General features: G+C 43.2%; 2 protein-coding genes across 2 annotated transcripts; one reads left to right on the forward strand and one right to left on the reverse strand.

Moving 5' to 3' along the window:
* The first annotated feature begins 27 nt into the window (after positions 1-27).
* nelfa (negative elongation factor complex member A) lies at positions 28-6904 on the forward strand. Its single transcript, XM_058067302.2, has 11 exons — positions 28-269; positions 3220-3391; positions 3452-3613; positions 3688-3777; positions 4883-5010; positions 5092-5161; positions 5231-5319; positions 5389-5497; positions 5575-5906; positions 6173-6272; positions 6383-6904. The coding sequence occupies exons 1-11, from the start codon at positions 60-62 to the stop codon at positions 6565-6567; spliced, it is 1647 nt and encodes a 548-aa protein (XP_057923285.1). The 5' UTR covers positions 28-59; the 3' UTR covers positions 6568-6904.
* A 125-nt stretch (positions 6905-7029) lies between these two features.
* faah2b (fatty acid amide hydrolase 2b) lies at positions 7030-14637 on the reverse strand. Its single transcript, XM_058067303.2, has 11 exons — positions 14358-14637; positions 13981-14063; positions 11000-11136; positions 8961-9170; positions 8775-8894; positions 8577-8712; positions 8403-8520; positions 7941-8060; positions 7757-7868; positions 7504-7692; positions 7030-7432 (listed from the first exon to the last, which is right to left on the reverse strand). Exons 1-11 carry the CDS (start codon positions 14544-14546, stop codon positions 7257-7259), a joined length of 1590 nt encoding a protein of 529 aa, XP_057923286.2. The 5' UTR covers positions 14547-14637; the 3' UTR covers positions 7030-7256.

Genomic DNA, 14637 nt, shown 5'->3' on the forward strand with positions numbered 1-14637 from the left:
CTGCTGTTTTCTTAGTAGTCCATTAAAATGCCCGAACTCAAAACACTTCTTTTTCCAAGATGGCGTCGATGAAGGACAGCGACACTGGCCTGTGGCTTCACAACAAACTCGGCTCCACGGACGAGCTGTGGACGCCGCCGAGCATCGCATCGCTCCTCACCGTGTCCGTGATCGACAACATACGGCTCTGCTTCTCCAGCTTGTCGCCACCGGTCAAGCTCAAACTCTTACTCGGGATGCTCCATCTTCCTCGGCGGACCGTGGACGAGGTGGGTTCCGTGCATTAGGCGTCCTGCTCACCCACCAGGTCGGCTTTAAGCCACACAGTGGTGGCTAACTAATAAGTGCTAGTTTATTTTTTTAATTATAGTAACCATATTGTGATTTGGAAATGCACTCTATTGTGCCGTAATACAGTTAACTACTTCTGTTAGCATTAGCTTGTTAGCTTGCAATACCGCGGAAGCTGACGAGAGTAGCTACAAAATTAAGCGGAAAACTGTCTTTTTTCCCGTGCACCCAATTCGAATCTTACACCTAAACTTTACCGGAGAACGTCTTCACGACATAATTACAAAACTCCAATTTTAGCACACAATTGCTTGTTTCCAGTAGTATGCTATCTAGCTTACCATTAGCTCAACAGCTTTCGTTCAGACATTATGACGGTGTGATTGGAACACGACACGGAATGGAACGGGGTGGGGGGCGGTGCCATGATAACTCCTTCACATCACTTGTATCTTGCGTTTGATTGAAGTCTCGGTACTAGTGCACTGTTGCCAACTTTTCAGTAAGAAAAATGGCTATTGGCCGTAGCTGTATGGCGTCATCGTCTATTTTGCATATTATGGAAAATGCTTTCGGGGGAAAAAGTATAAGCTCATTTGAGAGACGAAAAAGTGAGTAAAAAGACCTTAACTGCCATAGAAGTACAAATTAATTTCAATTCAAAATAAAATAACTATAATTTTACTGCAGCCAGTGCCTCTCAAAGTGCTCCTATGGCATGTTTGGCAAATGAGAACTTTTGAAATTGGCACATCAAATAACAAATTAAGTTGTGTTGATGCCATGCCTCACATTAACGTATGTTAATATGTATGTATTAATATATATATACTGTTCGTATAATATAATATGTAATGTCAAATGGGCTTCACAATAAATATAGCAATACAGTCTGTCACTTACTTGTATTTACCCACAGAATTGTAAGCTAATCCATGATGTAGCTAGATATGCATTCCACGTCTCTGACACATTGAGATGTGAAAGGACACAGTAAAGGCACTATACTATACCTGCGGAAGTAGCTCAATTTTCTCATGAAAAACGATATGTTGTGAACAACTCGGCACAAATATGAACCCCGGAACAAAGTATTGTGACATGCTATTTCAGCGGCTACCAAAAAAGATTATAGGCAAAGGGCCTTCATATTGATGAACATCTTTGTGACAGGATTGAATTCGCGATGAATCCAGACCAAGGGGTGATTGTTAACTTGGCCACATTATGTGTGATGTCTTACTGTGTTGATTTCCAATAGATAAACTCTTTGTCTTGAAACTTGAGGACGCGAATGAGAACCGCTCTGTTTTGGTTTGACCAATGTGAACGCTGTCTGGGTGTCCCAGCCACTGGCAGCATGTCGCTAATGAAGTTGAAGAGTGGTCTCTGGCATCTCACGCTTGCTGAACAGTAGTAGATTCTGTCTTCTGCCCATGTTCTCCAGACCCTCTCGATTATCTGAAGATACGCTGAAATGTAGCTCTCTGGTCTCATGATGTCAAACCCTAATGTTATCAGTATACAGCCTCACTGGCACTGTATCTGTTTTTGTTACGCATCAAATGAACTGTTTCTGTGGCTGCTTGAGGGAAATGACCCGAACTGCTAACGTCTCATGTTGGCGAGATGAAGCCCTATGAGGCTTTGAACCATTTCAGTCAATTGGTTCAGAAGAGGTTCATGTGCACACAAGACCACCTGATGGCCTTGGATACAATTACAGGCGGCTGTATCTTCATGTGTGATGCAATGAATGCTGATCTGTTTTGGCTCTTGGAAACGATTACATACTGCAAAAAATTGTGTAACCAAATGATTAATCTATGAACTGTGAGATAAAATATACGGTATATATAAAATGCTGAATGTGTTCTTGTCCATAAATGCTTCCCGTGTCGTGTGATATGGCTTCATCATGGTTTTATGTCACGTGGCATGGGCTCAGGGAAAGTGCTTGTGTAACTATGAAGATGTATTCTTGTGTAACGTGGACAGAACATGGGAGATTTTATTCAAAAATATTTTTTTCTTACCAATTTTTGGTTTGAGTCGATTGCTCTTTTTTGATACAACATCTCCACTATGCTTTAGGGTTGTGTATCTTTGACAACCATGTCAACAAGGGCCTCATCCAACTCTTGTTTTCTTGTGTGATCTCTCATTTGCACAATGAACTTAAGTTAACCCGGAAAATTTGTTTTAGTAATATTGTAATAAGTTAATTTTATTATGTAGTAATATTAACATTACCATGGATGGGTGAAGGTTCAGTTTCGTCTTTATGTTCACGAAAAGCATGGTAATGCCTTAACATGGATGAGGTGTTATTATTGTACCCCAACTCCTTGAAACACAATAAGCACTTCACCTTTCAATAACGGGAAACAGTGAAAATACAGGTTTTGAAATGCAAACATACCATCTCTTAATAGTGTTGGATTTGGCTTACTTATTCGAACCGATCAAGTCAAAATGTTCCCACACAGGAGAAATTTTCTAGACTGCTCCATATCTTCTCTCTCTGAACTCCAAATGAAAATAACCGTACTAACCAAACCCTCCAAACCATCGACAAACACTTTCCACACGCTCAACTGACTTACTCTCGCCACAAAACCCCACATTTGAATGTCTAAGCCTGAGGGGTTTATATCGCTGAGTGATAGGCAAACATTGTGGCAAATTCTGAACCGCTTCCTGAATCCGGAAGGAAAATGTACCTTTCCAAAATTAGCCTTGTAGACTTCAGTTTTGTTTTATGAACTTGTAGCATTTTTGTCATGCAGTTGTTTTTGTGTTTTGGGCATTTGCAGCACTTTGCATTTGTTTTTGATCCTGTAGCATTACAACATTTATTATTTGCTGCATTTTCCCATTGCATTTGTTCCTTGTGTGCTCTGATGGTAGCCTCATTTTTATGTCCAGATGAAGGAGGCTCTCTCGGAGATAATCCAGCTGGCCACGGTGGACTCCGAGCCCTGGGTGCTCATGGTTGCAGACATCCTCAAGTCCTTTCCAGAGACAGGCTCTCTCAATTTGGACTTGGAGGAGCAGAATCCAAACGTGCAGGACATCCTAGGAGAGCTCAGGGAGAAAGGTAGTACGGTTTGTTTTTGTTTTGTTGCCTGCTATTGATGATGTGTTTGTTTCCATCCAGTGGGGGAGTGTGAGGCATCAGCTATGCTTCCTCTGGAGTGCCAATACCTGAATAAGAGTGCATTAACCACACTGGTGGGACCCCTTACGCCCCCCGTTAAACATTTCCAACTGAAGAGGAAGCCCAAGAGTGCTACACTCAGAGCCGAGCTATTGCAGAAATGTAATTGACTTTTTCCTCCTCTTCCTTGGTACCAGTCGTGTACTTAAGTAAATGTTTTGTTTTTGTTATCCCAGCCACAGAGACAGCGCAGCAGCTGAAAAAGACCGCCGGAGTGCCTTTCCATGCCAAAGGGAGAGGATTAGTCAAAAAAATTGACACGACAAGTGAGGGCTGCGCCTACAAAGTCCACAGTATCTCACAAAAATATTTCAGCAAGCTTTATGTGCAGTCCTCTCAACGGACAATACAATAGAAAGCCTTGGCTGAATGGCCGTGTACAACAGTACAGCTTTAACAGCATTGTCTAAATCAGTGGTCTCAAACTCAATTTACCTGGCCACTGGAGCTAGGGTCTGGGCGAGGCTGGGCCGCATCAGGTTTTCCAAAAAACAACAAAAAACGCATTTATTAAAAACAGAAAAATGAATAAACTTTGCTTTGGTTCCGATTTTCTACAAGAAAAGCTCTGATAAAACTTTCCACTGTCCTCAAATATTTTAATTTTTATTTTTCTACACAAAATAAGATTAAAAATAAATAAACAAATCAAGAATAAAGAAAATCAATCAGTAATAAATAAATAAATAATAATAATAATAATAAAATGGCAAATAATAAAAACTTAAGAAACCACATATAGTTGGTGGGTAGACAAATTATTTTTTTAAGATTAAAATTAACAAAGCATTATTAGAGCCCTGTAGACATGACAAAACACGACTATAGTCACATTTATACTCTTTTTATTTACAACATATTGCGCAACTGCAGGGTCTTGTGACACATGTTAACTCGCAAACTAGAGAGCTAGCGACCTAAACAGTAGCCTCCAAATTATTTCCTTTAAACTTAAAAAGCCCAAAACTTACCACTTCCACACGGATAGGGAGGACAACTATTAACAGTTATTTAACCTTTAACATGAACATTAATCAAACGTAATAATTTTTTCTGGGTACATGATACCATACAGCATCCATATCAAACTTGCGCGGGCCACACTAACATTTAACTTTCATATCAAGGCGGGGGCCTCAAGCTAGTGTCCCTCGGGCCGCTTGTTTGAGACCCCTGGTCTAAATTGTTAGAGTATATACAAGTTGACCCTCTATTGTCCCTTGTTGAATTGTGAGGGGAGTACTGACATTTGTAAGATACTGTAGCTCACTTCCATTTACCCCAAGTTAATCTGTAGCTCATATCATGCTGTTCATATGAGCAGCACAATGTTATTACACATTTACAACAGTCACTGTTTTTGTCTCTCAGCGCCTCTCAAGGGGATTCCTAAGGCCCCATTCCGCAGCCCTACAGCACCCAGTATGTTTAGCCCACCCAGCAACCGCACGCCCATCGCTCCCGCACGCACGCCGCTGCGCAAGGAGCGTGGGGTCAAGGTATAATGATGACGCTGCTGTGGTGATCATTGACCATGAGCTACGATTTTAAAGCTTTTTTTCCCTCCCTATTCTCTACAGCTGTTAGATATTTCCGAGCTGAACATGGTCGGAGCCGGAAGAGAGGCAAAAAGGAGACGAAAGACTTTGGGTAACAACAATTACGATGTGCTGTGTAATTGTAGTTGTGAGACGTGAACTTGCCGTGTGTGTTTTGTAGACACAGAAGCAGACGAGAAAGCAGCCAAAGAAGAAGCGGTGGTGGAGAACACCACACCGGATTATGCTGCCGGTCTCGTCTCTGCACAGGTGCTTTAACCTACATGTCTTGTGTAAGAATAGCTGTAGCAGAGGTCTAACAGGTCTTCTCTGCTCCAGAAACTGGGGGCGCTCAACGAGAATCCTCTTCCATCAACCAGCTACTTACCAGCCACGCCCAGCATGGTTCCATCTTCCTCCTACATTCCCAGTTCCGAGGCACAGCCAGGTGAGAGAACGTCCCACAACAGCAGAACCTCCTCCCTTCACTTCACCGAGTCTTTTTGTTCCTTCCCCGCCCCAAAGCAAACGCGGGTGGGTCAGGGCGGGAGACGCTTCAGTTGGCCCGACAGCCGGAGGAGTCGGCGACGGCAGGCGCAGGCACCGCCGCTGCCACTCTCCCAGGCCAATACAAGCAAAGGACACCCATGTACAACGCCAACACCGCGGCCAACCCGGCCACCCCGACATCCCCCAGCACACCGGCATCCACCCCCGCCAGCAATGGGCCACCAGCTGCTGCCACCGCGGGCCAGCCTGAGGCACCCACCCAGCCTCCCAACACCCCTCAGACACCCACACCAACACCCGCCCCCACACCAACACAGCCTCAGCCCAAAAAGAATCTCTCACTTACGGTACAAAGTCACTGTTACTCGTATTTTATTTTACACATCCTCCAGCTGTGCATGCCAGAACATGCTAGGCTCCTCAAGGAGTTTAAGCACAATCATTAAATATTAAAGTAATTACTATTATTTAAATAACTGAATATATAAGGAGATTGAATCACATTTTGAACATAAGCTAAAATACCACATTACAGCATGCGGTCCAGTGGCCACAATGCATAGGAAAATATATTTGGACGCAGACTGTTAATTTTCTGCTTCATACCTCTCAGAGAGACCAGATGTACGCAGCTCAAGAGATGTTCAAGACGGCCAACAAGGTCACCAGACCAGAGAAGGCCCTCATCCTGGGCTTTATGGCAGGATCCAGAGGTACACAATGTCCCCGTTCACTCCACTGATGTACTTAAAATAGTGAAAAAGATGCTTCAATTCCATCAGATGTTGCATCCTCGTAAAAGCAGCATGCACTTCTTTTGCAGAGAACCCGTGTCCAGAGCAGGGTGACATTATCCAGATCAAGCTGAGCGAGCACACAGAGGTTTTGCCCAAAGCAGACGGCACGGGCAGCACCACCATGCTGGTGGACACTGTATTCGAAATGAACTACTCCACAGGCCAGTGGACCCGCCTCAAAAAGTACAAACCCATCACCAACACCTCATGAGCGGGTAAAACAGGTGGACTTCACCCTATGTTCACATTTTCTGATTGTTTACACACGTTCAGTTTTGATTCCACATTGGGGCCAAATGGAGCAGCCGGCGCACATGTGCAGGAGAATGTTTTGCTCTCATTTGGTTATTTCAGTTCGTCTCCACCAGGCACCTTTTCAACCTGACATTTTGGATGAATGTGTCTCAAACACTGAGCGCTTCTTTTGTTGGAAACATTTTTTGCCCACCCCGCCTTTGTTTTTTTTCCCCCAGTCAAGGGGAAGAAAATCGACAGACTGTTAAGACATTGGTCATCTGTGTGAGTCAATTAAAACTATTCCAATTGGTCTTTGAGGTGTATGTGCTTGTCAGTGTACATGAGAAAAAGGAGTTGAGATATTTTTATTATGTGATTAAGGAGCGTTGCGGCATTAAACGGCGCTACAGTCGATATCAGCACCTAAGAATTACAATGCTAACATTGCTTGCCTTGTGTGTCTTCTGTTTCCTTGCAACATTTGGTATTGTTCAATTCTTTTCCTTTTCTTTCTAATTAATAATCCTTAAACTACAGCACCTACGCTTACCTCCATGAAGCAACCCCCCAAAAACACATTTTGGAAGCGGCATGAAATCATTGCAGAGATTTTAGTAGCACATGAAAGATCCCAGTATGACATTCAGCTGGTGGGAAGATGCTCTAGTTGCCCCCTGGCTCCCTCCAGCCCCCAAAGGCCTTCTCCAGGTGGAGTGCCACAGCCAGGGACTGACGATCCTGCAGCTTCCCTGTCACCACCTGAACCCCCAGGGGGAGACCCTCCTCATTAAGCCCCAAAGGGCACTGAGTGGCGGGCAGGCCCAGAGTATTTATGATCCCTAAGAAAGGGGTAATATGATTTTACTTGTTGAAATATAATGACAAACAACAGAGTACAGTACTACACTACCGGTGTAGGCGAAGTCAAAGGGTCTAAACAGACTGTGGTGGTGTTTGGGGGCCACTCTGGTGTATGATGGGTAAAGAAACACTCCATCAGTCCCCAGCAGCTCCTCCACTTGCTCCTGGAGCTTCTCCTTCATCTGGATAAGGACAGTGGATGGTTTGGACACGTGCATCTTCTCTAGCAAAGTCAGACCTGTAGGCCCCACATGCACATTAATTCATGGTAGCGTTTGATTAAAAAGGACATTGACACTCACCAATGGCTGCAATGGTGTGTTCCGATTTGCCCAGTATGCGTTTCAGGAGCTCCCAGAAAGGCCACACTGGGCGGCCCACCTCTCCCAGAACATCAGCGAAGGCAGCAGGAGGCTGCAGGAGAACACATTTAGCGTACATGCCCCCCCCCCTCTCCCCTCAATGTTAAGTGTCGTCTCCTCGCACCTTGCCATCTCTGCTGGGAAGACTCATGAAGGTGTCCCAGATTTGGAAACCATGTTGGAGCTCGGGGAAGTGCACCTCTTGGACTGTCACTCCGAGATCAGCTTCCAGACTCTCTACCACCTGAGTGGAAATGCAATGTGAGTTTGATCCCTTATGCAAAAGTGACTTTTTTTGAATACAGGTGTCATGTGACTGTTCACGAGATGAGACAATACACATAATCAGGTCTACGAGACAAGATTTTAACAGTCTTAACAAAAGTAGAATGAAAAAATAACTATAGACTGCAACCTACTACCAGCCCGCCTCCACCCGCCACACAAAGACTATCCAACTGACAAATGGGCTCACTGTTCCCATTTTGGTCTATCGAGATGTTGTGACTGATTTTCTTCCAGGACTATGCCTTCCTAGAGCCTGTTATGACCTCCAAACATGAGAAACATGTTAATAAAAGCTCACCTTCCTCTGGATCTGTTTCAGCTCTTGACTGACTGGGCTGGTTAGAATAGAGCCGCCATCATCTGGGATGGTGAAGAACCGCAGCTTCTTCAAGTCCACCTTCTCACTCAAGGACAGCCTGCACACTGAAGTATTAGGACATGTACAAGAAGTGAAGCAAACATGGACTCTCACATGTGAGCGTTGGGTCCTGCCATGATTCTCAGCATGGGGAGCAGGTCCTCAGCGTAGCGGCACATGGGCCCACTGCTCAAGTAGTCGGCATGTCTGCCCGTGGCGGGAGGGTACTGGTTGTCATTTGACACCACACCTGCAGGAGTAATACAGCAAGCTTATGGTAGTTGGAGTGATGTTTTTGCTTGGTTGTCCTACCGGGCGTGGTCTTATGGCCGAATACGCCATTAAAGAAGCAGGGCATGCGGATGCTGCCGCCAATGTCTGAGCCCATCCCAATGACTGCACCCGCCGCGGCCAACAAGCTTCCCTCTCCACCTGACGGAGGGTAACATTAAAATGAAAATCACTGTTGTATGTAAAATGATTCATTGAGAGCCTAACCTGAGCTTCCTCCTGGTATCCTCTCCAGGTTGTACGGGTTGCTGGTGATGCCCCACAGGTGGTTGTGCGACTCGGACCACATGCACCCCTCACTGGTGTTGGTCACACCCAGCGGGATGGCGCCTGCCCGCTTCATCAGGGCCACGGGGGGGGCATCAGTGGCGGCCACGATTCCACGCCTGGCAATGATGCCCGTTGTGAAGGGCATGCCTGATGTCGGAGCAACAACAATAAGGTAAAAGGAGACTCAACAGTGAAAGACTTAGCTCACATCCAAGTGTTAGTACATTTATACATACGCTATATTTTAATAAGCCATATTTTGGTGAAAATCAACTCTGCAGAAGCCACACCCACTTGTATCAATATTTTGTCTGCTCAGAAATAGTATACTGAAATGTGCTGTCAACAACTTGCACATGTTTATTCCGATATGTTTGCAAAGACATTTAAGCTAGTTTACTTTATGCTGGTAGTCCAATACTAAATAATTCATGCAGACTCATGCAAAGTGAAAGGATAAGTTATTATATATTTGCATGTTAAATACACACGCCCTTGCTAGCACACATACTTTACATACAGAATTATTTTTAAATGTCATAAAGTTAAAATATATAGTAGATGTTGTATCGCAATTATATTGAAGGATGATGGACAAGCTAAATGATTTGGAGTGGTGAATCATTTAAGAATATAGTGTACAGCGTACGGGATAGACGCCGGGGAAGTTATTCCTGTTACATTTGCACTTTCGCCATGTAAGGCGGAAAACTGACTGGACAGTACCGGCTTGTTACTGCCTTTGGGCAAGGCAGATCTGCTTTTATTGCAAATGTACAACTTTATTCACGAGATATTAGGACTTTATTGAAAAAAAAAAAAAAAAAACGTGAAAAGTCAAATGTATGACCTTTTTTCTCTTGTAGACTTGGAGGCAACGGACAGTTTCAAACAGTTATCAAAATATTTTCTTGTTTATTTACATAGAAGTAAACAACTGTTCAATGTTTGAGGTGTCACTAAAACCAAAAATATGGACGTCAGTCACCGTTGTGCTTGAATTAGCTTCTATGCTTAACTTTTCTGTTTTTTGGTGAAAATCGGGTGTTTTCGCTGAAACCACCCTATTATATAAACCTACTGCCCATTCATAAAGACCCAAAAAGGCTAGAAAGAAACCTTTTCTGATGAAAGTTTCTTTACATTGTGTCAATGTTGTCCTAAAAAAAGTTCTAAAAGTTTGTATTCTGTGGGCCTTGAAAGTTCAGCAAAAATGTCCAAAAACTGAATGAAAAAAAAAGCTGAATGACTTCATGACTTCTTTTCCCCTCTCAAATTTACATCTTTCTTCTCGTAATACTACTAATTATTTTCTTGTAAAACTATGATGTTATCCTCATTTTATTAGAACTTAATTCATTACATGTACGACTTGTCTCGTAAATTTGTGACTTTATTCTCCTCATACTACAACTTATTTTCTCGTTCTGACTTTTTTCTTATAAATTCACAACTTTATTGTCAATCAGTAGCCCGGATACTCTGTCGTAATGACATGTAATATTTTGAACCCGTTTCTTACAATCTGTTGTTTGTGTTATGCTAGTAGTTCAAGATGGGTTGCCAACTCATTTATGCAGACTCATGCTACGCTTATGTAACTTTATTGGTTCTTTTAGTTTGAATGCTGTTGTACAAGCAGCCAATTTAAGTTTTACATGTTGCACTCTCTGTGAATATGTAAGTCATAAGTATTTTGTCTTTATATTTAGTTTCACTCTTCCAATCTGTCTGATGTCAACAGCATAACACAGAAGCTGCAAGCTACTTGGGGTTTAGCTGGCGATCTAGCGCAGGCTAAGCACAGAGGAGGACAGGACAGTAGCATTGAAGCATGTGGAGTTATAGAGTTGGAGATAGATGAAAAGTGTATTTGTGTTTATAGGATTTACAGAAAGTGCGTAATAATTATTTAAACAAAAGTAGCAACCTACAGGCAATAAAATGTCCTTCAGACCACATTTTTTGGCTCTTACCCTGGAGGCTAAAGGACTCCTTGACTGAGACAGGCACTCCAAGGAACGGCAGACGGTCCTCCAGAACCTCCTCTCCTCCTGGTTCCTCATTGATCAGCTTGTCGACATGCGCCGCTTCCTGGAGCGCGGAGGAAAACCTTACAGGGAGGGAGAAAAAGGGCTGGTTGGCCAGTTTAAACCTCACACTGTATTAAAGCTGGCCCTCGGTTCACGCGAGTCGGGGGGGGCAAACAGGACTTGATGCCAATATCCTGCATGATCTCTGGTTTTCGCTCAAAATGGCTGCTTCAAATCAAGATGCTCAACAGGTTTCGTGAAGATCTGTGAAACGTGTCGCAAATCTGTATAAACTTATGGGGCGGGGGGGGCTAGCCAGTCAGGTGGTCTCATTAAGTAGTTGGGGCTTGGATTCTTACTTGCGGTGTAAGATTTTGATGAGGTGATATGACGGGGCAACAACGTCATTCCGACCTGACCTGAACACATCATCAGCAGTACAATTCCAACATCATATACAGTGGTGTGAAAGGCATAACCTCCCCTCCCCCCACACACTTTTTTCTGTTTCAGATCATCAAACAAATGTAAACATTAACACAACATCAACGCAACTGAACACAAAATGCAGTTTTTGAAAAGGCCTGACTTCTTTGGATGTTGTGGGGTCTTTTGTGACCTCTTAGATGAGTCGTCACTATGCTTTTCGCCATATGTGGATAATGGCTCTCACGGTGGTTTGCTGCAGTCCTAGAAGTCTTAGAAATGGCTCATCGATTCCATTCATGTTTAACGGGTGATGGGAGAGTTTGGGGATCACACAGGGCCATGGAAGTTTGGATTTTTTATTCCCTCCCTTAATAAGTTTCATTTTGCGTCCAATGTGTTGTCACTGACTAATATTTAAAAATTTTTTGATGATCTGAAACATGCAAGTATGACAAACAAAACAGCAATACTTTTTCACACCGCTGTATCTTTCTCCAACACACAAGCTTGTCCTGAGAATGACACTTCATCACTGTCACAATACGGTGCGTTGAAATTACAACGTCTTTATTATATGTTTGGCCTAAATAAACTGTCAGCGAATATTCTTATCTCGCAATAACATAACCGCTTAGTGCTAAAGTACAATTTGCTGTATTTTAGTATGCTCGGAAGTCCCACAAAATACATCTTCCTCAAAACATTTGCATTCAACTCAAGTTACGTGGTGTCTTTGAATGCAACCCTTCTTGGCTCATAATGACACGGTTAAATTATGATTCAAATGTCTGCTACTATTAAAGAAACTAGCTTGTGTGCTAAACTTTAGCTTGATTTAAATTTTCAGTTCATTTGAAGCTGTTAACTCATTCAGTACCAAACACGATACGATGACGCAAGTGCATGCTAAAATATGTCACTGTTAAAGCTAACTGTGTTTATTTTATATAAGTAAGTGCATTATAGGGTGTGCATACAGGGAGCGGGGTGAAAATTACCAGCACCAATCAGTGGTCCACCTGAGTTTTTTTTAAACACGGGTAGTCCCGCAAAAAACTACAAGTAGCTCCTAACCACTTTTCAAGTAGGTCTCTAAAGGCTTTATTCATTTATTATCAACCCGTAATCCCGCAAATTTAGAAAGTGGGTTTCGGCAGTAGACCCGAAGTCTTCGGGAATGCTTGGGAGTGTGACCAATCATCTGGAGGCGGACTATGGGTGGAATAAATTAAAACAGATCGTCTTGGAAGTCCAAGGAAACCCAGCTGGAATAGGTGCAGATTCTGGAAGATCTAAAGGGCTTTCTGTGAGGCTAAGCCTTTTACAATAACACTGCTTGATAATTGTGCTATTAGTTACTGACCAATATTCGATCATTTCGACTTTAAATAAGATTATCGTTCAAAGATCATTATGTCATGTCATCATTGTGTCATGTCACATTTGAGCCACTAGTTGGTACTCAAGTGCAGTGTACAGTACTTGTGTGAGACATACCATATTAGCTAATTCACTACACCATGTCACACACAATTCCTACTCCTAGTGTCAAAACAACTACACACACACACACACACACACACAGCAACACAATAGGGGGATAAAAACAGACAATACACTACCAACGTACAATGCAGAATATTACCCAACAACTTTGTAAGCTCTAACACTCGTTTGCACCTTGCCGTTCTATAAATTCATGTGCTATGAGTCGTATATTTTTCATACCGGGCTGTAAGAGTGGTTATTTCCTGCATGCTCACTTCAGGTCCCCACGAATGACGTGTGTTCGCATTCACTCATTTTGAGTGACATCACCGGGTTAACACTTAACACTAATCACAGAAATAATTACGCCCGCAAACTGCTGCAACCATGATTATCTAAAATATTTCCCATTAACTTTAATTGGTCACAGGTCCATAAAGGGTCCTCACTGGATCTGGACCGAGGTACATCATTGTATCCTGTCTATCTTTCTGTTCCTGAAATCGGCATATGTAAGACAGTGGCAAATGACGATTAATTATGATTAATAAATTTGAAAACTGATTAATTTGATGACAATTTGTAAATATTTGACAGCTTTAAATAATAATACTAATAATGGACAGCAGTTTGAAAAGGGCGCAGACCTCACAGCTAGGAGACCAGGATTCAATTCCACCCTCGGCTATCTCTGTGTGGAGTTTGCATGTTCTCCCCGTGCATGCGTGGGTTTTCTCCGGGTACTCCGGTTTCCTCCCACATTCCAAATTGTCCATAGGTATGAATGTGAGTGTGAATGGTTGTTTGTCTATATGTGCCCTGTGATTGGCTGGCGACCAGTCCAGGGTGTACCCCGCCTCACGCCCGAAGACAGCTGGGATAGGCTCCAGCACCCCCCGCGACCCTCGTGAGGTAAAAGCGGTAGAAAATGAATGAATGAGTTTGAAAAGGTCCTCGGCACCACCATGGTTAGGTGCTGGGGCCTTAATGATGATACTGTATCTTGCCTTTCTTTGACAACAGCGTTGATGAGAGGGTTGACTTCCTGGATCCTGTCAATATAAGCCTGGACCACCTCCACACTGGACACCTACACACACACACACACGGTATACATAGCATGTAGAACGTGACATTAACACGGCAAAATAATAAGCAGTCATTGGTTTTAAATTATTCTTTCAGGTATTGGGATTATTATTATTATTATTATTAACTTTGAAAGTACAGCTATCTTATGATGCAAAAATATAACTATAAATGACAAAAAAATAGTAGTGTGCTGTTGGTTCTATGGCTGTAGGACCGGATGTTATCCCGTGCAATGCGAAGCTCGACAATTATTTCCAGCCAAGCCCATGCATGATTGTTAGCCGAAGATCACCTCTCTCCGTCGGATCTTTCTGGCGAGTTGCGTCGCAGATACTTTAAGAAGCGGGTGGCTGATAGGCGGCAGCTTCTTCACACATCCGGAACTCGTCCGGTGTGACAGAAGCCGAAACATCATGAAAAGTACCCCCATTACTGCATCGAAGAGCCATTTCTGGAGTCTTTCAAGTCCGCTCAGAGACATGTTGGCTCCTAGCGAACACTGGTGCTGAATGTAGACTAGCTTATAGCCATTTATATTACCTGCGGTGTCTCTTGACCGTGGGCACAACGGA

Source organism: Doryrhamphus excisus, linkage group LG2, assembly GCF_037039965.1.
Source record: "Doryrhamphus excisus strain RoL-2023G ecotype Guam linkage group LG2, RoL_Dexc_Guam_v1.1, whole genome shotgun sequence".
Taxonomy (NCBI): Eukaryota; Metazoa; Chordata; class Actinopteri; order Syngnathiformes; family Syngnathidae; genus Doryrhamphus; species Doryrhamphus excisus.

Excerpts from the sequence above, each read along its gene's own strand:
- nelfa (XM_058067302.2), top strand. The coding sequence starts at position 60 with ATGGCGTCGATGAAGGACAGCGACACTGGCCTGTGGCTTCACAACAAA. Across the intron at positions 3,392-3,451 it reads AGGAGAGCTCAGGGAGAAAG|TGGGGGAGTGTGAGGCATCA; the intron begins GTAGTACGGTTT and ends GTTTCCATCCAG. Across the intron at positions 5,907-6,172 it reads AAAAGAATCTCTCACTTACG|AGAGACCAGATGTACGCAGC; the intron begins GTACAAAGTCAC and ends CATACCTCTCAG.
- faah2b (XM_058067303.2), bottom strand. The coding sequence starts at position 14,546 with ATGTCTCTGAGCGGACTTGAAAGACTCCAGAAATGGCTCTTCGATGCA. Across the intron at positions 8,713-8,774 it reads CGGCCATAAGACCACGCCCG|GTGTGGTGTCAAATGACAAC; the intron begins GTAGGACAACCA and ends TTACTCCTGCAG. Across the intron at positions 8,061-8,402 it reads TGAAACAGATCCAGAGGAAG|GTGGTAGAGAGTCTGGAAGC; the intron begins GTGAGCTTTTAT and ends ATTTCCACTCAG.